Genomic DNA, 21,767 nt, shown 5'->3' on the forward strand with positions numbered 1-21,767 from the left:
TTACCCTTTACGCTTTAACTTTGCAACTCTTTCACCCGGGCCCATTGTAAAAAAGAAAAAAATCATTCTTATTCATTATTCCTAAGTGATATTTTTGTTAGTCATAGCTTTATTTATTTATTTATTTTTAATTTAATTTTTATTTTATATTGGAGTATAGTTGATTTACAATGTTGTATTAGTTTCAGGTGTACAGCAAAGTAATTCATACGCAAACCCAATAAACCAGAGAACAAAATGACATTTGCTAAAACAAGAAGCAAAAGTATTATTCAACACTTTCTTGCAGTGTACTCACAGATCTATCAATGCTGACAATGGACAAAATTCATACATGCCTATGACATATATGAAAATACATATATATACGTATATGCATAAATATTCAGTGCCATACGTGCGGGAAGGAAAACACTATCTAAAACTAGTCATGGGTAAAAAAATTAAAAGGAGACACAAACCAATAAGAAATGAAATAAATTGATTTATAAGATCTATATGTTAATAGGGAGTATCCTTCCCATCTTCAAGACTAGTTTGTAAAAAATAATAAAACGAATGAGAAAATGCTGACAAACACAAGCTTCCAATTTTTTTTTTTAACATCTTTATTGGAGTATAATTGCTTTACAATGGTGTGTTAGTTTCTGCTTGATAACAAAGTGAATCAGTTATACATATACATATGTCCCCATATCTCTTCCCTCTTGCGTCTCCCTCCCTCCCACCCTCCCTATCCCACCCCTCTAGGTGGTCACAAAGCAACGAGCTGATCTCCCTGTGCTATGCGGCTGCTTCCCACTAGCTATCTATTTTACGTTTGGTAGTGTATATATTTTAAAACAAATATCCAAAGCAAATATTTGATTGCTGTACTGAGATTAAAATATCTTAAAATGTATTCTTTAAAGAAATTTTCATCAGAATTTATATATTGCATCAGTAAAACGAAAATGGAAACTTTTTCATGTGAAAATAATCACAAAAGTTAGTATTTGTATATATCTACATGAAAGATACTGGTGAATCAACCAGAGTAAGTATATTTCCATTAGATCACTGACAAAGACAGAATGTATCTCAAATAAACGAAAGTATGTAATTGGAGAAACTCAGAGAAACCATGTAAAATTACATGAAGGGTTATAAATAGGAAACAAATCTTTGGTGTTCAGTTCTGACAAGGTGCTTAAAAATGTATGCACATATTTTCTCATAATTAACGCAATACCCACGGACATGTTTTTGTTAGGTGACAGCACCTAGAAAGTTCTGTTTTAGCATCTAAATATTATGACACAAGTCAATGTGTGAGAGCACGTATTATTTTTCTCCAATTATAAGAACATTTTCAATGACATTTTGACTTACAAATGTCATTGAATTGATAACATTAAGAGAAAAGACCTGATTTAAACAAATCCTTCTAATATATTTCTGCACATCTTTTTAAAACTGAATGCAGTCAATAAACCTCCTTGTGTTGAAAATTATTTTCATACACTATTGAGAAGAACACAAAAGCAACTGAAATGAAAGCAGGTCAAAGTGAGGTGACTTGTAGATAGAAATGTCAGAATAAAAAGTTCAAAAATCAAAGCTGACCATAATACTAGTACAAACAAGAGGAGCTATAACGAACGCGCTTGTAGTGATTTAGCATTGTGAAAAACGCTGTGGGACCATCTCATCAAACACAATGCTACTTAATTATCAGAACAGTAAGAGCTTTTTCCCCAAGACACTGTATTAAATCTGCTTCTACCAAATAAAGCTTGTCATATCTTCTCTAGTTCTTATAATGTTCTCCTAATCTCTTTCATAAGTTTTACCCTTGAATGTTCCCCCTTTCTCTCCTGGCTTCGACATCACTGACACACAACTGCTAATTAAAATAAACACAGGTAAATCGAGGTAGACTTTTTTCAAAAGGAGGGGAGCTGATCAAACGAAGGCCTGCACTTGAGAATCAAACTAACAGACATCTTGAGGTCTGAAACACTGAAATTAAAATAACCCCCTTGAAGTACATCAATCTGTACTTCCAAAATGACTTCTTTTAATGCAGTGTGCTGCTTTGTACTCCCTTGAAGGTTGTATTAATGAACTCAACTACAGGCTTTTGTATTAATTAGTAAAGTTTTAAAAATAAGCCTTTCTTAAATTGCCACAGTAGTTATTAATGTAAGAGTTATACTACTGGTGTTACATAATTAGGGAAAAAGTAGATTCAGTTATTATATTTTGTTCTTTATCTTCTCATTGCCTTGTCTAAAGGTGACTATCTTTTTTTCACTAAAGTTATTGGTGTCATACACGTGTCCTATACTCAGATAGCTATATGATGAAATCTCATTGTGATTTTCAGTATCAGAATCAGTCAAGTGTTGACATAAGAGCATATTTAGTCCGGGTGAGATTGACAGAACAAAAACATGTAAATGGAACCTTAATTCATGAGTATGACACAGCTTACTTCTTTATATTCATAAATCTAACACGATAGACATACATATTGAGTTGTGCATACTGTAATTTTTTTGTACATCTATAGCTGAGCTCAAATAAGTTCAGTACACAGACAACAACTCATGTCTATCACTCTTCATTTTTTCAAGAAATATTTGTTGCGGGCCTAATTTGTGGGCAGGTCATGCTAGGCTCTGGAATTAAACAGTGGAACATGAAAAGCAACCCCTCACTGTACTAGATTCCTGGGATTGTGGTACAAATTACCACATAGTAAGTGGCTTAAAACAAGAGAAATATATTCTCTCACAGTTTTGGAGGCCAGAAACCCAAAACAAGGTGTGGGCAGGGCTGCACCAGGTCTGGGGGCTCTAGGAGAGGATCTTCCCTCGCCTCTTTCAGCTTCTAGGGCTGCCGGTGTTCCTCAGCTTCCATGGCTCATGGCCCCATCCCTCCAACCCCTGTCGCCTTCTCCCTGCATCTCCCTCTTCTGTGTTCCCTTCCATCCATCAAATCTCCCCTGTGTGTCTCTTATAAGGACACTTGTCACTGGGTTTAGGGCCCAGCAGGATTGTCCAGAATGATGTTCACATCTAAAGATCCTTAAATTAATTACATCTGCAAAGACCCTTTTTCCAACTAAGGTAACGTTCACAGGTTTGATGGATTAGTATATGGACATATCTTTAGGGGGGCACCATTTGACCTACTACTAAGTTTAAACACTTACTGATTAATGACAAATAAACTACCTAAACAGGTAGTTAATATACTATGTTCCATCAAAAAGACGGAAAAAAGAATTGAATATGGTAAAGGTGTATTGAAGAATTTGAATTTTAAAGGCATCAATGACTAGATTTACGGATCACAGTGGCCCGTTGGGTTAAGCCTTCTGGATCCACCACGCTGGCTGCCCTCAGGGTGGATCAGGGAGAGGCCCAGGCTGGAGGTGGGGGACCAAGTGAAGGGTCCCCTACAGAAATCCAGTGAAGTGCTTATGCCCAACCACGGTGGAGACAATGAGGATAGAGAGATTCGGATGAATTCCAGAGAGATATTTTCCGAAGAATTGCTAGTGCTTAGCAATTAACTGAATTTGAGAGTCGGGATAATGAAGGTCCCAATTATAACGAGTACCCAGATGGATGCTGGTGAACTTCATCTAGACAAGAGACACAGGAGGAGAACGGGTGTAGGGAGTGGAAGGAAAGAGGAATTTCGTTTCAGACACTGAAAGTTTAAAATACCTGTTTCTAGATTTCAGATTGATGTGTGGACAATATGCTCAAAGGGAAATTTGGATTATACGTCATGATGTGGGTGCTGTCACCTCAAACAGGATAACGGGAATGATGAGGGTCTGAGCAAGCTGCCCTCCCTCCCAGGGCAAGTCCCAAACAAGAAGTAATTGTAGAGAGAGACCCTGAGGAATAGAATATTTTCAGGAAAAGGACAGAAGCAGGAGTCTGTTAAGGGCTCTGGTGGATGTGTTTGTGTACGGGTGATGGTTGGGATGGGCAGCGGGGAGAGAGCTGAAACAGGCATTTGCACGGTGAAGCGACATTACTCGTGAAGAATCACTCTGTGTTTTTCTGTTCAGCCTTCTTTTTCATTTTCCGATGTTGCTTTTCCCAACCTATTCTCTGCTTCAAGTCTCCCAACCCACCACCTCTTCCCCTCAGATGAAGATGATTGTTTCAAGTAAGAGAGAGTGTTTAGTTAAATTCTCTCAAGTAATAGAACTGGTGAGAAGTACTTTTGGAATTAACTACCGAGAGGCTTCTGGTGACACTGGTGAAGGCAGTTAGCGTACGATAGAGGAGCTGGACCCAGCCTGAGGTGTGTAGAAGCAGGAGAAAGTCAGAAATCAGAGGCATCGAGTTTGATTATTAAGAGAAGGAGAGGGCTTCCCTGGTGGCGCAGTGGTTAAGAATCCTCCTGCCAATGCAGGGGACACGGGTTCGAGCCCTGGTCCGGGAAGATCCCACATGCTGCGGAGCAACTAAGCCCGTGTGCCACAACTACTGAGCCTGTGCTCTAGAGCCCGTGAGCCACAAATACTGAGGCCGCATGTCACAACTACTGAAGCCCGCGTGCTGCAACTACTGAAGCCCACGTGCCTAGAGCCCATGCTCCGCAACAAGAGAAGCCACCTCAATGAGAAGCCCGCACACCACAACGAAGAGTAGCCCCTGCTCACTGCAACTAGAGAAAGCCCATGTGCAGCAAGGAAGACCCAACGCAACCAAAACTAAATACATAAATACATAAAAGAGAAGGAGAAAGATAGGGCAGTAGCTCTAGGGTTGTGTGGCCCTGAGGGATATTTCCTTTGCTTTATTTTAGAAACCTGAGCAGTACTGATGTGAAGGATGGATCAAAGAGGAAAAGGCGGAAAACAAATGAATGAGAAGAAAAAAGTCAATATGTGAAATTGCTAGAAAAAAAGGTGTGATCCATAATCTGGATAGAAATTCCACATTTATCCTAAAGCTGGGACATGTTGTATGATGGTGACAGGAGGCATGTAGACAACTGGGAGATAATGCAGGTACTTTTTCTGATTTTACGGCCTGAAGTCTTATTTCTCTCAATATGAACATTCTATGCTTTCAGTGAAGAATGAGGCCAGGCTGTCTGCTGAGCGTAAGAGAGGTGGAGGCCTGGGGGATCTAGGAGAGAAGAGGGTGGGGGGAAAAAGCAGCTTTGGAAAACAGGAAAGAGAGCTAAACAGGAAGGCAGAGAGTGATTCTTTCCTGGTAGTTTTGGCTTCATTGTGTCAGTTTGTAGTTTTAACTGACAAAAGATCATTTCCCTTGGGGTGACACAACTAAGCAATATTTACTTTCTGATTACATAGTTTGGAAGAAGGTGGCAGCTGCCAGTATTACAAACAAAACAATAGCAACAAAGAACAAACAGCAGAAGCCTTGGGCTAAAAAAAATGTTTCTCACATCTCACATATTTCAAAACTTGGAAATGCAATTAGGCTCAACAGAATCTTTTTTTAATGATGCAAAAGACTCAAGTTTTTTGTTTTTTTTTTTTTAAAGTGTTTCAAGGCTTCCATCCATTCATAGGGCTGAGAATTGATCAAATCAATCCCTGCATGAAATGTTTCTTTAAGGAAAACTTCAAAGGGAAAAGGGGACGTGAGAAGGCTCTGAGCAGGAAAAAGGAGGGGAGGGAGGTAAGGTGAGAGATTGGCTTGTATTTCTACCCTTTCTTGAATAAGATCCCCTTGGCGTCCCCAGTGTTTATCTTTCCATCCATATGTCATATATTAGAACTCAAGATCTTCACCTAGAAATGCTGAGGATCTTGCAGAGCATGTAATTTCCTTCAGCTCGCGGAAGAAAAGTTGAAAGTTTCTAAGGAAGTGAAGGGGAGACACAGTCCTGTTACATAGTTGTTAATCTGACACCCTCTGTTAAACTAAACTAAAAAATGATAAAATTCCCTCCACCGTGGAATTAGAGCATTTTTATTTCCCCTCACCTCCCAGTTTTATCCAGCTGTCAATTCCTGTGTTTCCCGCAGTTCCTTCCCTGAAGCCCTGGAAGAGGGGTTAAGGGGACACTTCATTCCTCAAGTGACTATTCTGCTCTAGTCTGCAGCAGCCTCACTCTTGGTTTTTCCAATTCTACATTACTGTTGGAAGCAACCAGAAAATAACCTTTAAATTCCAGTTATGTAAGAAAATAAAATATTCAACCTCGAAGACCTTTTTAGATAATCCTCTTTGGAAGCTTAGGCTGATTTAATGATACATTTTATAAAATATTTTTTATCCCTTGAGGGCAGAGTACTTACTGAGAAATCAACACCATGTGGAGACAAAGGCACGAAAAACCTGGGGGCAAGGTCATCACAAGAGCACTGGTGTCAATGGATATGGTAGGAAGAACTAAGTTCCGGGTTGAAACCTAGTTTTTTCCTGACATGTAGGGCTGTATGAGACCTTGGTTCAAGTTAGGAAAACTTTCAAAGTAAGAGCTGTATTATTTCTGTATGGGCTACTGAGAGTAAAAAAGTGAAAGAGAAAGAAGTTAAAGGTGCTTCAGATATTTTTTTTTTAAATGCAAAAATATTTATATCCTCATGATGGGTCTATGAAAGAGATGGTGTAGGGACATACTTTTCCTTTTCATCCAACCTCAGTTCTCTCGATTCTAACAGGTAATAATAGCTAACTCATTAAAATAGCTTGCTATTTCAAAATGAGAAATGCACCCCAATGTCCATAGCAGCACTATTTACAATAGCCAAGATATGGAAGCAACTTAAGTGTCCATTGACAGATGAGTGGATAAAGAAGATGTGGTACATATACACAATGGAATATTACTCAGCCATAAAAAAAAAATGAAATAATGCCATTTGCAGCAACATGGATGGAACTGGAGGACATTATGCTAAGTGAAATAAGTCAGACAGAGAAAGACCAATACTGTATGATATCACTTATATGTGGAATCTAAAAAAATACAACAAACTAGTGATTATAACAAAAAAGAAGCAGACTCACAGATATAGAAAACAAACTAGTGGTTACCAGTGGGGACAGGGAAGGTGGGAGGGGCAATATAGGGGTAGGGGAGTACAAGGTACAAACTATCATGTATAAAATAAGTTACAAGGATATATTGTACAAAATGGGGAATATAACCAATATTTTATAACGACTGCAAGTGGAGTACAAACTTTAAAAATTGTGAATCACTATATTGTACAGCTGTAATGTACATAATATTGTACATCAACTTCAATTAAAAAAATAATAAATTAAAAAAAAAATCTTGCTATGTGCAATCCAGTTTTCCAAGCATTTTATGCACATTAACTTATTTAACCCTCACATCAACTCAATCAAGTGAGAAATGTTTTTATACCCATTTTAGAAACAGGAACTCTAAGACTCAGAGAAGAGAAATAACTTGCTCAAGGTCAAACAGGTAGCAAGTAATAGAACTGGAAGTAAAACTAGGCAGCCTGGCTCTAACGTCCATGCCCTTAACTACTGTGCATGTCTCCTTTCACAGTTGAGTTAATATATAATTTCTTGTGTTGCTACGGTCTAGGATATTTCTCATGTAGTTGCATTATATGGGAAATTATACATAGTCCAACATTTTGTATTGGTAGAATAAACACTGTATGATCTTGACAAATTTTTAAGAAATCACTTTGCATTTACAATATAGGATAGTAATTTTACATATTTCATGTTTGCTGTGACTAGTTAAGAACAGCTTAACATGGTATCTTATACATGGTAAGAACTCAGTGTTACATAACTTTATTATTAATATAGTATCTTTTACTATTTTATTCTTATTGCTTTTATCATAATCATTTTATTACTTTTATTATTCCTAAACTATTTTGAAATTCTCGGCAACTGAAGACTATTATCTCCTTATCCTTATGATAAATACCTCCACCCCATCCCACCATCCACCCTATTATCAACTTAATGCCTTGCTTTTTTCCTTTATTCTGTGTATCTGGTCATTATCTGCATTTATTTTGACAAGTACATTGTTGTCTGATTGGTCAGGTGGCTGCATGGATTTTTGGCATCCTCATTCAATGTTACAGTCTTCAGTTGTTATTATAGGAATATATATATAATTTAAATTATATATAGATAGATAAGATATAGTTTCCCATTTTACGGAACATTTCACAAATGTTTAATTACCTCTACAAATTAGTAAGACAACTGCATAGGGAAATTCTCAGACCTCCCTGCCAAGAGGCTCTCAAACTATTAAAAGCACAGGCTCTGAATTTACCGTTTCGCTCATGACAAGCTTTTCTGCATCTCTCCTGCTTGTTTGCACCACCTTCGTCCTCCTCAGCGGCCAGTTCCTCACCCTCTCTCTGCACTAGCCTTCTTCTCGCTTCCACTGTCTCCTGTCAACCAGGACCCCACATTCAGCCCTTTAGTGTCAACGCCGATCCCACCAATAACTCTTATCTATTAGTCTTTCCATTTAATCTTTTACGATTTTGTTTAGTCCTCTACTACTCTGTGTAACTACCATCCTGAGAGTACAAGTAACTACCAAACCCAATGACCTTTTCAGAGTCCTCCCTTGCCATAAACTATGTAGCTGTTAACACAGCTCATTATTTTCTCTTTTTATGGACCCAGAGGGCATGGACGCAAATTTTGTCTTTGCACCTTACCTAACCGTGAATTGGGGTTCTATAGAAGCACCTGTCTCAATGAATCACTGGAGGATTAAATCAGTACAGAAAACACTTAGGGCCCAACATAAATATCACACAAGAACATGTGTCCTCTACCTCTTCTAAACTCTAAAGAATTAGAATATCTATTTCTTAAAAAATAATTTAATCCATCTCTATATTATAGGTGTCGTACATGCCTTTTCTTAACTAATAAATCGTAAGCTCACTGAAAACAGATTTCTCTCTTCATCACTTATTTGCCTCAGGGGCTACACACTATTCTGCACATACCAAATAAACATCTATTTTATCAATAAGGGACAGGCAGATCGATAGTGGTATACTTTATAAGTTTTATTATATCTTTATTAGATGTACAGAATATTAAGTTTATTTACTACCTTCAATGGATATTCTAAAAACTGAAAGAACGGTAGTAATACTATTTGCTAAGCTTCCTTCAATTGAGTATTTACTATGTACCAATTTGCATCTATTAATCCAATTTGTTCCCTCTGCCACCCTTTAGGAGGTTCTATCTATGTCAACATATGAGGAACTGTGGTTCAAAGATGTAAAATGTCTTGCCCAAGAGGATATGTTTTGGAAAGTGGTGAGACCAGCATACGAACTTGAAGCATCTGAATTTCCCTCAGCCTAATCCTAACCCTGTCTAATTTTCATAACAAGACAGGGCTCAACCCTGTAGGAATGAAGGCGTGCAGGAATTCAGATCATTCTCTTCCTTTTCTAAAAGCCCAGCACACACACAGAAAATGCTACTGTGTACTGCTTGTTTCTTTGTTTCATGACCATCAGTTGTACCTCTCCAATTCACTAGTGAGGAAATTAAGAATGGGTACAACGCTATGTGCTTTTTCTGTATCCCCCTAACTCTACCGAAGGAAACAGTTACCCTAGAAAGAGCTTCCTAGTTTCTGAAGTAGTTAACAATCGTTTCCACTCAGCTTTTTAATTTTTGTCTTCAGAATTATTCAATGCCTCTGATAACCAAGACTTAAACAACAAAAGTTTAAGTTCTCACACTCTGACTTGTCATTAATGTAGGGAAAAAATGCCTATATGTGAGCCATGGACTTTATTTGTTATAGCAAGTCAGGGTGGTCACTACAAAGAAATATCGCTGTGTTTTTCCTCTTTTATTAAAAGTCTCAATTTTAGAAAAATGTTCAATACAATATACCAAAAAAAATCAGTTTTTTTGCAATAAATGATTATATGTAAAATAAAATTAACAACTTGTCCTTAAATACTGGACCAAAAAATTATGGGGAAAAAAAAGCCCTTTTACTTTCTAGACCCTATTTATTTGTTTCTTCAACAGTCCTCTCTGCCAGATTTAACATCACATGGCAAGTCCTTTACCACATTCATTGCTCTGCTGTGCTGTCTTGACATTGCCTTGCAAAGAGAAACCATCTGTAAATATTTATTAAGCAAACACTAATTACCTTGCTAAAGGCAACGATTGCTTATAAACGCTTATACTATGTATAACAATGATCTATATTCATTAACCCTTATTATATGCAGTTCAAGATACGAAGCATTTAATCCTCACCATAAATAACAACACAAGAATGGTATCATCAGCTGCACCTGACGTAGAGAAAGCTGACCTGAGCAAGACCCGTGACTCGCTAAATGTCCCAAAGTGCTACGTGCTGGAACCAGCCTAATTACTAAAAGAGAACGAGACAATATGGAAATTCTGCTATTCCTCCTCAAATTAAGTTCAAGTGGCTTCTCTTGCTGGGGAGACATACCACATTTCAGGAAAAAGGAAAAAAAAAAAAAAAAAACTCACTCAAACCTGAGTGGGAGTCCTGACAATTTGGTCCTTTTATTACAATAAGTCCCCTACATACAAACAAGTTCCGCTCCGAGAGTGCGTTCGTAAAGTCCAATTTGTTCGTAGGTACAACAAAGTTAGCCTAGGTACCCAACTAATACAATCGGCTACACAGTACTGTACTGTAATAGGTTTATAATACTTTTCACACAAATAATACTTAAAAAAACAAGCAAAAAATAAAATATTTTTAATCTTACAGTACAGTACCTTGAAAAGTACAGTAGTCCAGTACAACAGCTGGCATACTGGGGCTGGCATCGAGTGAACAGGCAAGAAATAAAGATACTGTACTACTGCCCTCTATACAGCCCTGTACGATAAAGTACACAAAAGCACAACCACTTGTACAGGATGCACGCACGTGACAATGTACGCCAGACACGTGAGCTAACTCACGTGATTGGACATGCAAGTGCACGTTCGTATCTTTGAAAGTTTGAAACTTGAAGGTTCGTATGCAGGGAACTTACTGTATAATAAAAAAGATCAAAATGACTGATGATAAAATCTCCTGACTGTGGCTTTCTAGGCTTCAAGTACTGAAGTAACATTCCATTGAGGGTTTGAGAACTTTAAGTAAATTCGAAATGAACCTGCTCTGCTCTCACTGAGGCACACCGTTCCCTCTAACAGAGAGATGGTAACCACCACCACGGCCTCTGGCAGCCACAACTTCCTTGATAATATTACTGGGTAACAATAAATTGCACTATTTATAATCTGTGCAACTCTCACAGGCTAAATCCTTATTGTGATTTTCACACTTCTAGAGACACATGCACTTGTCCTTCTCTCTCTCCATACTTTCCTAGAATTCAATTAATAACATTTAAATGATGCTTCAAACTCAGCTGATGAACAGTTTTTTTGCAGAGCCAAAGCAATGGAAAAAGCAAGAAGTTACAAAAGTACAAAAAAAAATTGTAGAAAGTGAAACAGTTGGGTGGATTTATTTTTTCTTCATAAGTGAGACCACGTGTGTGGATACATGTACATGTATATGTGTGTTGCTAAATAAGTACGTGAAATGAATACATTTAATTGGAGAATACTGCCAATCTGGCCCATATTTTTTCCCACTAAACTGGAAGTAGAAAAGTAGAAGAAAACATTGATGTGATTTACCTTAAACCCTAGGTATATCTTTATTGCTTCACCCTCTTTCTGGCCACCATGTTGGAGTTTGGTAGTAACAGACGTTAACATATTAGTTGGGGGTGGTGGGGTTCCTCATTTCTTGACATTTCTGGATGCCCTGCCCCTTCTTTTCAACTTTAAATAAAACCAATATAGATATTTTTGTGCCTGTCTAAATACATATTCTCAGCGGCACGAAATGTGTCTTATTTGTTCTTTTTGGTTGTCTAGTCAAGCATCACCACTACATTTTGAGCTAATTCAGGAATAGTTAGCTCTGTGGGGTGATGGACAGAGGTCCTAAGAGAGCAAGTACCTCATTTATGAGAGTCTGTCTTCACCTTTGTTATGGTCTCCAGAACCTCCTATTTCTTTGCACATATGCACCTTTGACTCTATAACAGCACTTTTGTAAACACATATGTAAAAATGAAGGAAGGAGAAGAATAACGTGGTCACGTCTGGTGGTTTTAAGAATCTCAAGTATCGCCTCATCATAAGCAAGCCAAGCAAATGAGAATGAGAGGCTGCTGGACCAAACACCTCCTGACCTGAGGATACAGGCCACTTACACCAAGAGTTATTTGAACTCTTTTCCCCTCTTCCAGATTATCCTGGGTGCACCTTAGCTGGCTTTCATTTGTATAAAGTGTTCCAAGGAGAGATGCCATTGCAAACTTCCTTACAGGTTGTCATGGCGACTCCTGACAAAACTTCCACACACAAAACTCAATTATCTTCTCTACACACTAAAACAACAAAACTTTCTCACCCTTCTGCCTATATATTCCACCCTTGATTTGGTTTCTTATAGAAAAATAAAATGTATAGGAGGTTAATTGTTTCAGCACAGCTTGTTCAGAAATGAACAGAGAGAGAAAAAAAAAAAAAACTATATCATTTTTTAACAGACTGTGAACATAAGATTCTGTTCCATGCCGTCTCCCACGGGGCAAGGTGGTGAACTAATCATGTCCAGACCCACTAGGTCACAGCCAATAATTAAGGCACTTGGTATGGGGGTCTGTGTGTCGCAATCCTGGAGTGCATCAGGATGGATTTTCCATAAATTCAAGAAAAGGTCCTCCAGCACCCTAATTTATAATCTATATCTTAGCTAATTAAGAACAGTATGGCTCAAACCAACGCATCACTTCACACCTAGTGTGCTGACAATGTACCACCACCCTAAGTGCAGGAGGAGTGAAAACCTTACTTTTTTTTTCTTCTTGTTTTTAGCTCTCTCAATATCTAAGATGTTTGCTGGAAAAGAAACACAGACACTCTTGCAGCTTTATGATCAGGGTGACAAAGAAAAGCATGACAAGGTTTGCATACACTCGGCTCCAAATATCTGACATCTTCACATCACGAGATAAGTTTAAAATGCACAGAAAACAGTTCTTGCCAAAAAGATGAATCCCCCCTCTCACAAGTGTGGTGTTGATTAATGTTGGAAAAGTTGGACAAAGATGCTGAGAAGTCTCAGGAAAGTTTTGTTTTGTTTTGTTTTAAATAATGGAGGTTAAGCCCCACATCTGTCAAGTACAGTTTACTTGTGGATCTGATTAAAACCAAAATATTACATCACAATATTTCCCACAGCCAAGATGTGATCTCAGGACTTACCATGCAAGCTTGATTAGCCCTGTTTTATAAATAGAAATTCTGAAGTACAACGAAATAAGAAGGTTCTACAATTTAAAAGTGACTTGAGTGTCAAGTGTTGTTTTTTGGTTTATTTCATGCGGTAAAAAATCCAAGCCAAACATAAGCTTCTAAAATCATTCTGAACAATTCTGAAAACATGTGATTTAAAGTTCTGGGATTTCGATCCTTGTTTTTATTTTAAAAATTGCAAAACCCTCTTCATATTCTGAATATTCTTGAATTATTCTTGCACTCGTATTGAGAATTGAGTTGCATCTCAACTTAGTTGCTAAACTACTTTACAGCTGCTTTAAAAAAAATAATCTCTTTAATGTATTTAAGAAAAGATTGTGTTTTGGGGTCCTTTTTATTTACCTGTACTTGCATAAATGATTACAAAGAGAGTATAATAATGCTGGATGCAGTAGTTTTGCTCTAAAATATTGCTTTGCTCTAACTATCATCCTAAGGCACAGCTTAATTAAGATCTAAATATGTAACTTCAATTCAATTGCAGCTGAAAACAGAGAAGAACAGCAATTCAAAATCCGAAAGAATGAAATTAGGAATTACTATACAATAACTATACAGTAATCATTTCAGCTAAGTGTCAAATTCATTATCAATAGATTATTTTTAATACATGTATATATTTCTAAAACACATAAAGGAGATACCTAAATCATCCCAATAACAACAAAAAAGCAACAAATATAACTCAACTGAAAATAACATGACAATTATGATTGATAATTTAATAACATCTAAACAGGAACTCTAAAATATTTTATAAAATCATAATTTTTATAAATTTTTCATAGAAATATTAAAATTCTTAAGAGCTTAATATTTATTTCTGCAACTTGATTCCAATTGTGCAGAGTCCAAACCATAAAATTAGCCTCTTAATTATTCCATTATTATAACTATTTTTTTGCTCCTCATTGGTTGTGTGAGGGGGGAAAAAACACGCCTTTTAGGTGAACAATTTAGGGGTTTTTATTTCATATTTTTCCTGCATCATAGATGGGGAAAATACTTTAATATCATGGGAATTATTACACATATTACTTTTAGTGGGAAAGTACTATAAATACAAATGATTAACTTGTAATAGTACAGAAGACCTGAGAAAATATGTCTGAAATACTAAACATCATGACAATTAATACACACAGTGTCTATCCATGTTTTCTCTTTTACCTCCCTTTAATTTATCTCAGAATATACTAAAACCGTTTATACTGAGTAGTAGACACACAAACTATTAGTGATGTGCTCTGATAAGATACAAGTGAAGAGGATTTTTAACGTATTAGCCATTCCACGATGTTGAATTTCCATGAAGTATTTTCCTGCAAGCCACTGTACATTGAACTGTTTAAAACAGTGAAGGTTTCCCACTCCTGGGACCACACTTCGAACCAGGACTGCCCTGTCCCACAGAATGGCTGCAAAACCAGACTCTTCTTCCGGCACGTGACTGGTTTTGACTCCTTCAGGGCTGACCACTGCCAACGATAAGCACGTTATCCCTTCCCATAGCATTTTACAACTTGGTGATAATATATAGTAAAAGATGGTTTTTGAAGGACAGTTAGCAATTAACCATGAAAATGTCTTTTTAAAAGAAAGTACTAAATTTAAATAACACATTACCCAATAGTCAAGTTATATGCTTCAATTGAAAACTTAGGTATTTAGCTGACTTACTAACTTTGAAATGTAGATACATTAGCAAAATACTACATCACAATATTAAGCATGCTTAATTCCTCATTGCAAGTCACTTTTTACTTGGTCAAGTGCATATATATATATATATATATATACACACACACACACACCCACACACCCACATATATATGCAGATATATATATATGACTTAACTCTTACTATCCAATACCTGTATAATGATGTCAACATATCCTAATTTTCTTTCCAATTAGATTTAATAATAGAATAAAACCAATGAAATCTTATCTTTTCCTGTTTTACAATGAATTCTATCTTTCAGTAAGTGATTTCTACCTTTTCAACTTTATTTTGTATCTGTAAGAAAGTATTAGTTTTAAAATCATTATTTAGGCTAAAAAATACTGAAGTATGCAACTAACATTCATATTACGGCACATACTGCCTTTTGTTTATTCTTGGTTTTAAAACTGCTGCCTAGGACTCTCAAACTGGAATGCCACAAGATCCCCGTCAATCTCAGTCATTTACTCTACAAGGTATGAAACTTTGAGAAACAGCCCCTTCTCTTGCTGCTCCATTCCTTTCACACCCACTAATTTTTCACCTGATATTAAATATCATTTGCACCACAAAAGAACCAGAAACAAGAAAACTGTTTTAGAGATTATAATAACAAGCCAGAGAGTTGGTTTGCCATACTTTATTTTTTTTATGCCATTGAACAAACAGATTTCTCACTAAGGGTCAAAATCAATAGAGCTGGTAGGGAAGTTGTAAATATCTCATTAATAAGATTAATTAGTGTTTTATGTTAGCTATCCCAGCAAATAATTCAGATGGCAACTGTTAATTGAATTAGCAAAATTCAAGGAAAAATCATTTTGTTTTTGTCATTTTATCAATATTGGAATGGAAATCTTAATAATAGCAATTTTGATAATTAACTACTAATGTTAACAAAATCTCACTTTCTCTTAAGGGTTGGAGAAATAAATGATCCATATAGGGAAAAAAAGTTTCACATCCAAAGTATCCACCTTCTTTTTTTTATTGGAATGACAGAATATACTTCAAATCAAAGTTATACCCCTATTAGAAAGGATGACAGAAGTCAACAACGAAATGAAAGCATGTCAGTGCTTTCCCTCAGAATTCCAATCCACCAAAGCCCATAAGCAACTAGTTATCTTTAAAGTTTAGAGGCTGGTAAGGACTACTTGTCATAATGAAAAAGCAGACTATTTCCATGTATTTTACAACTAACCACTCACTGTGCAAAAAGAAATTCCACTTTATTAAGTATAAGAACGAATATTTAATTGCCATAAATAAATATTCCTGTTGTCCACAACCGGGCTACCTAAACGCCTTCTGTGTGCAGAAGGTACATAGTGTACGTGGGTAATGACCCTTGAAATTAAGAACATTAATATTCCGAGGTGATGCACAGGACCAGCTGAAGAAGTGCTACATCCATATCATGCGGAAGGCTTCACTCTGTTGTTAAAAGTTTAATCGCAGAAGCTAGTTTATTAGTAAATAAAGAATTCAACAATATTGAATCTCATCAACATTTTGTGAAGGATATTTTGCTTTATCGTTAAGAATGATAGTTATTTTGATCCATGTTAAGATATGATGAGCGATGCACGCACTAAAGGACTGCATATTAAGTAGTGTGTGTGTGTGTGTGTGTGTGTGTGTCCACTACATGGTGTTTTGGACATGAAGGTAAGCGTTTAGCAACAAACTTACCGCCAGACTGCGAAACTGAACGACCTCCTTAGTAACTGCCTGAAGACCTCCCCACCGCACCTTAGCAACAGCGGAGGAGAAAGAGACTTTACGTTTCCACAGGGCAAAAAGCTGTTGCTAAGCAAAAATTACAACCAAAAATATAGAAAACTGTAACTTGGTTTTTGAGAACCCCTTCACAAGTTTCACGATTTAACTGGCCCAATTAATTCACTTTAATATAGACACGCAAACTCCGTGAGAAGCAAACACAATTCCCTTAGACTGAACTTGTACCAAGCCCTCTCCCACATCCCACAAATAAGCACAGGTAGTTACCTTTCATGCACCTCAAACCAAAAATCAACCTAAAGATCAACGGTGAGAGGTTCTGTCTTCCTCTTGGCCTCTCATCTTTCTTTTCTAGTTTATTTGGCATTTCTCCCACGTCACTGATCGCGACCTTAAGACGGCTACTTGCTTAAACCCCAAAGTGCCTAGAGTCCTGTAACATCAGCTCTGCAAAGACCTGGGAGCGAACCCAAGGCTGCAGCACACCTGCTAGCTGTGGCCGCGGCTGCAACCTCACCAGCCTCCTGGGATCTTTCCCAGGTAAGCGCGGCACTTACCTGCTGCTCTCCGGGTTCCGTCGATTTCACCAGGTGCTTATCCTTGTAGAGAGACCAGAGACCGATATTGGGCAGGAAAATTACAGCCACCATGAATAACAAAGTCATCTGCAGAAATCTCTTCTGTTTCCTCTTCATCGCAAATGATCACAGAGAAGAAAAGTTAAAGGAGATGGTTCCCTGACCGCCTCTTGTGTTTAAAGCCAAAGTCCTTTCCTCTCCCCTGAGAAGCACCAGAAACTGAGGAGAAGCTAAAAACTTTTGCTCTGTGCTCAGCACCAAGGTGCACGATTCAGAGGGAGTTGGGCGTCTGCAGAAGCAACGCAGAGTTACTTTCCCCCAGAAAACTATGACGAAGGCATCATCTATTGGCTCAGAAGTAAATGACTTGACAGGGGAAATCATTCAGCCTATCGACCTCCCATTAAAAGAGCAACGGAGTAAATATGATCGTTTCAGAGACTAATCATAAGTTACGAAAAGGTCAATAGCATGCCGGATACTGAAGAAAACGGGAGTTTGGAGGGCTGGGCTGGGGAGGGGCGGGTGAGCAGGAGATCTGCGTGGGAAGCGGCTCAGCCCCAGCAAGTGGCAGGAAGAAAAGGGTCCGCTGTGGACACTGAACATCACCTTTTCCGTCTTCCCTGGACGTCTCCTCCTGCGCTCCCCCTGGGATAACCCACCTGAACTCAAGTTCAAGTCCCTCCGCGGCCAGCGCGCTGGCGGGCTCCTGGGGGTCCGGGCGGGGAAATGGGGTCCGGGGCAGAAGTGCTGTTTGGAGCGAGGTCCACGAACTCCCGGCCGGTCACGCACGGTGCCGACCACCCTCGTCCCCGGGCAGCGGCTCGGCGCCCCGGGGGCCCGGGGGCAGGAGGCTCCGGAGGTCCGTGGAGTCCGGCCGGGAGGCGGCGGCGCCGCGCCGTCTGTGCTCGCCCGGCGCCCGGGCTGCTGTCCTCCGCCAAGTGCGCGCCCTGCCCATCAATCGCTCCCTCTCCTCGGCGACGCTCTCACGCCCCGGCGCTCCCGTTACCATCCTCTCCCGGCGCCGGAACGTGCCCCGAGGAGCATCGCCGCACCTGGAGGGCGATGCTCGCACGCTCCCCGCGCCGGGCAGGGAGGGTGGCGCCCGAGCTGAGCGGGCTCGCGGGGCGCGCGCGCCGAGGGCGAGGAGCCAGGGGCGCGCGCTGCTCCCGCCGCCGTAGCCTGGTCGCCTGCCTGCGCGGGGACGAGGCTGTGCCGGCCACGTGCGGGAGCCCGGGCCGGGTGGGGAGGGCGCTCCCCCGCTGCCAGCTCCTATATAAGCCCGTCGTGACGCCGGGCAGCGGAGGACGGCGACGCCGCCGCGGGACCGGGACTCCAGCCTCTCGCCTACGCGACCTCCTGTCTCCGCCGGGGCCGTTCGCGCGACCTCGGACCCGCGGGGAGGCCGGCGTCCCCGCTCGCCTCACCCCGAAGGCGCCAGGCCCGAGACGCAGGGGGACAGGGTGCCGGCTGCTTGCGGCGTTTCCGCCGGCTTCTCTGGGGTGCCGGCGGGCCCGGAGGCGAACCGAGCCCGGAGGTCCCGCCCGAGGTCTCCCCGGCCGCCCGGCCAGGTGCGCGTTGGACCAGGAGGAGGACTGCGACCGCGACGCGAGGCCGGGCGGGGGCTCGGGCTCTCTCGGGCAGCGGCTTACGGAGCGACACCGTGGAGCCCGGGCGGCTTACCTGGGTCTGCACGCGCCCGGGCCGGGGGAGCTCGGCGGTGCCACTCCGCCCGCGCCACCGCACGCCGCGCTGCTGGTCGCCGCGGGGCTGCCTGTCCCTCTGACCTCGCACACCCCTGCCACCGTCCGCGGGCCGAGTCGGGGTCGAGCTCCGTCTCGGGCAGGAGGGCCTCCTCCCTCTCCCCAGCATCGGGATGGACCACCGCCCCGGACCGCACACGCACGAACCTGTGGCCGCGTCTCCAAGGGACCTGCGGGCCTGGCACGGAGCAGGGGGACTCCCGGGCTCCTACCCCGGGAGGAAGGGGGACCTGGAGGAGACGACAGACACGCACGCAGCGCGCGCTCTGTCAGCCTGTGCGGAACCGAAAGGAAACGCCACGCTCATCTCTTTGTTACAACTAGATGTGATGCCCACATGCTTGGGGGGGATGAGAAGGTGGGTCGAGAACGGTATTTTCTCCCTCTCTCCTTTCCTGCGTCTCCTCTCCATCCCTCTCTCCTTTCTTGCATCTCCTCCCCTCCCTCTCCCTCCCACTTCTCTCTCCTGTCTCACTTGATAAAGACGTAGATGTTTGTGAGTGTAAAGTTATGCTTTCAGCTCCTCACATTATAATTTTAAAGTGTATCTGAACAGTACTTATTGACTGACTGCATGAATAAAGCTTTGTGCTGCAAATTTGTTTCCGTGAATTACTTGCATTTCAAAAGAGTATATAAACACATTTAATAAATATGTCTGAATATGTCATTTACTTAAAGACCAGTTACATTTTCATTTTACACAAGTGCCACTTTGGAATCTGGAGAGCAAGGGATTTAATTCTTCACCACCACCACCACCACACACACACACACACACACACACACACACACACACACACACACTCCCTTTTATACCCTGCATTTTCTAACCTCCTTTTTTCTCTTTTAGCAAGTGCAATTCTGAAGCATGGAACTATGAATTCTGGGAAGCAACATAGCAGGGAGAGGTTTGCTGGGATGATGGGTCCTGAAGGAAAAGACTTTGGAGGACTATTTAAGTATACTGGATATTTTCTGTCTTGTAGATAGAGTTATTAACAGTTAAAAAGTAAAAGAACTCAAAAATGCCCTTGGACTTAGAAGATCAAAATCCCTCACATTTTAAATAATATCAGTTTCTTTATACCAAAACAGAACAAGCATACAAACAAAAAAACAAGTCCTGATCACAAACAAACAGACATATCATTCTGGTTGCTAAATCCAGGATTCTGACTTGAATTGTGCTTCATTATTATTACACTAGTGAACAGTCCTGCAAACAGTACCCACTCCCAGAACATGGTTAGTTACAGTGAATGGGTGTAACTGTTACTTCCCACATGAAGTACAGGCAGAACACATGGCAGAGACTGGAAGCAGAAAATTATTATGTTCACCCCTACTTTTACAGTGTAGCTCTAGACAATCATTCCCCCACCCCCCCATTTTATTTGTTTAGTTAGTTATTACCTCTTTCACAATTCCGCATGTAAATTTCTAACAGATGACAAGGCTTCTAACTAAAATTGATATTTTAGGTTTCACAAACAAAAAAAAACCCTCTAAGTGACCACTAATTCCTTTGTTCAGCTAATCCAGATTACCAATATAAATATAAATATGTATATATAAAACACAGACATATTCTTTTAAAATTGGTTATCAATATTGATTTAATCAAAATCCTTCTATCTTTAAAATTTGTCTTATATCCAGAGACCCCCTTTTTACCCCGTTTGCTCCTCCATTCTGTTATGACTCAACTGGCAACCTCAGGTTATCAGAGTACCATGTGCCTAGCACTGTGTTAAAACCTACGGGGACACATGGAGAAAAAAATAATAAAGCAATAACCGGGACCTTGAATAACTTACAGTCTAGTTGAAAATGTAACATGAAGGCAACTGTAATGAAGTGCCTAAGCTCAGCTGTTTGCATTAACTTTCACTTGAGCCAGGTTTAAGCCCTACCTTGAAAAAGGCAGGAGGCTATTGCTTTAGTTAAGCCCTGCTCTAAAATTTGGTGACTTAAAAGAAATATTTGACTACCTCTCAAGATTCCATGCATTTGAATAGGCTCAGCTAGGTGGTTCTGCTTTATGAGATGTGGCCTGGGGCTGGGGGCTGATGAGGTCAAAACATTGGGCCGAGATGGTGCCCCCATGTGCCCGGCACTTGACACTGACTGTCAGCTGAAGATCATTTGGGGCGGTCAGTAGTAAGTGAACTTGAAAGAAAAACATTTGCTCATGATTTTGCCATATTAACAATTTTTTTCACATTTATTAGTTTAATGCTTTACATCAGAAAATGATAAGCCTGGTGAATGTCTGTTGTTTCATAAACCAAAGAAAGGTCATCAACAATCTCTGTTTGTGTTTTTACCTGAACACTATAGATTCACAAATAAGTATTTGTTAATAAATATAACAACATGTTATAATAACGTTGTAAGAGAAGATTAAAAATAAATGATTTTAAGGTCCTACGATAGTACATTATCTACATTTTTTAAGAGGTTATATTGAAATTTATCAGTGAAACAATTAATACCTAGTTTTACCTAGGATCTTAATATGGTTTGAGTTTATTTAGATCTGAGTTTTTCCAAGCTTTTATCAGAAGGCACAGACTCTAGA

At 40.0% G+C, this 21,767-nt stretch overlaps 1 protein-coding gene across 4 annotated transcripts in view; it reads right to left on the minus strand.

Moving 5' to 3' along the window:
* GALNTL6 (polypeptide N-acetylgalactosaminyltransferase like 6) overlaps positions 1-19,942 on the minus strand; it is a 1,158,938-nt gene extending 1,138,996 nt beyond the window's left edge. For 3 of the 4 annotated variants that reach the window (XM_082468905.1, XM_082468902.1, XM_082468904.1), the window contains exon 1: positions 19,104-19,942. In XM_082468905.1, the coding sequence (XP_082325031.1) occupies positions 19,104-19,292 (189 nt within the window). In that variant the 5' untranslated portion in view covers positions 19,293-19,942. Of the gene's footprint in view, positions 1-17,399; positions 18,506-19,103 lie in introns of those variants that run through there. The other variant, XM_082468903.1, reaches the window with a different exon arrangement.
* Positions 19,943-21,767: the final 1,825 nt, after the last annotated feature.

The sequence above is a fragment of the Balaenoptera physalus genome, assembly GCF_965194825.1.
Source record: "Balaenoptera physalus genome assembly, chromosome: 7".
Classification (NCBI taxonomy): domain Eukaryota; kingdom Metazoa; phylum Chordata; class Mammalia; order Artiodactyla; family Balaenopteridae; genus Balaenoptera; species Balaenoptera physalus.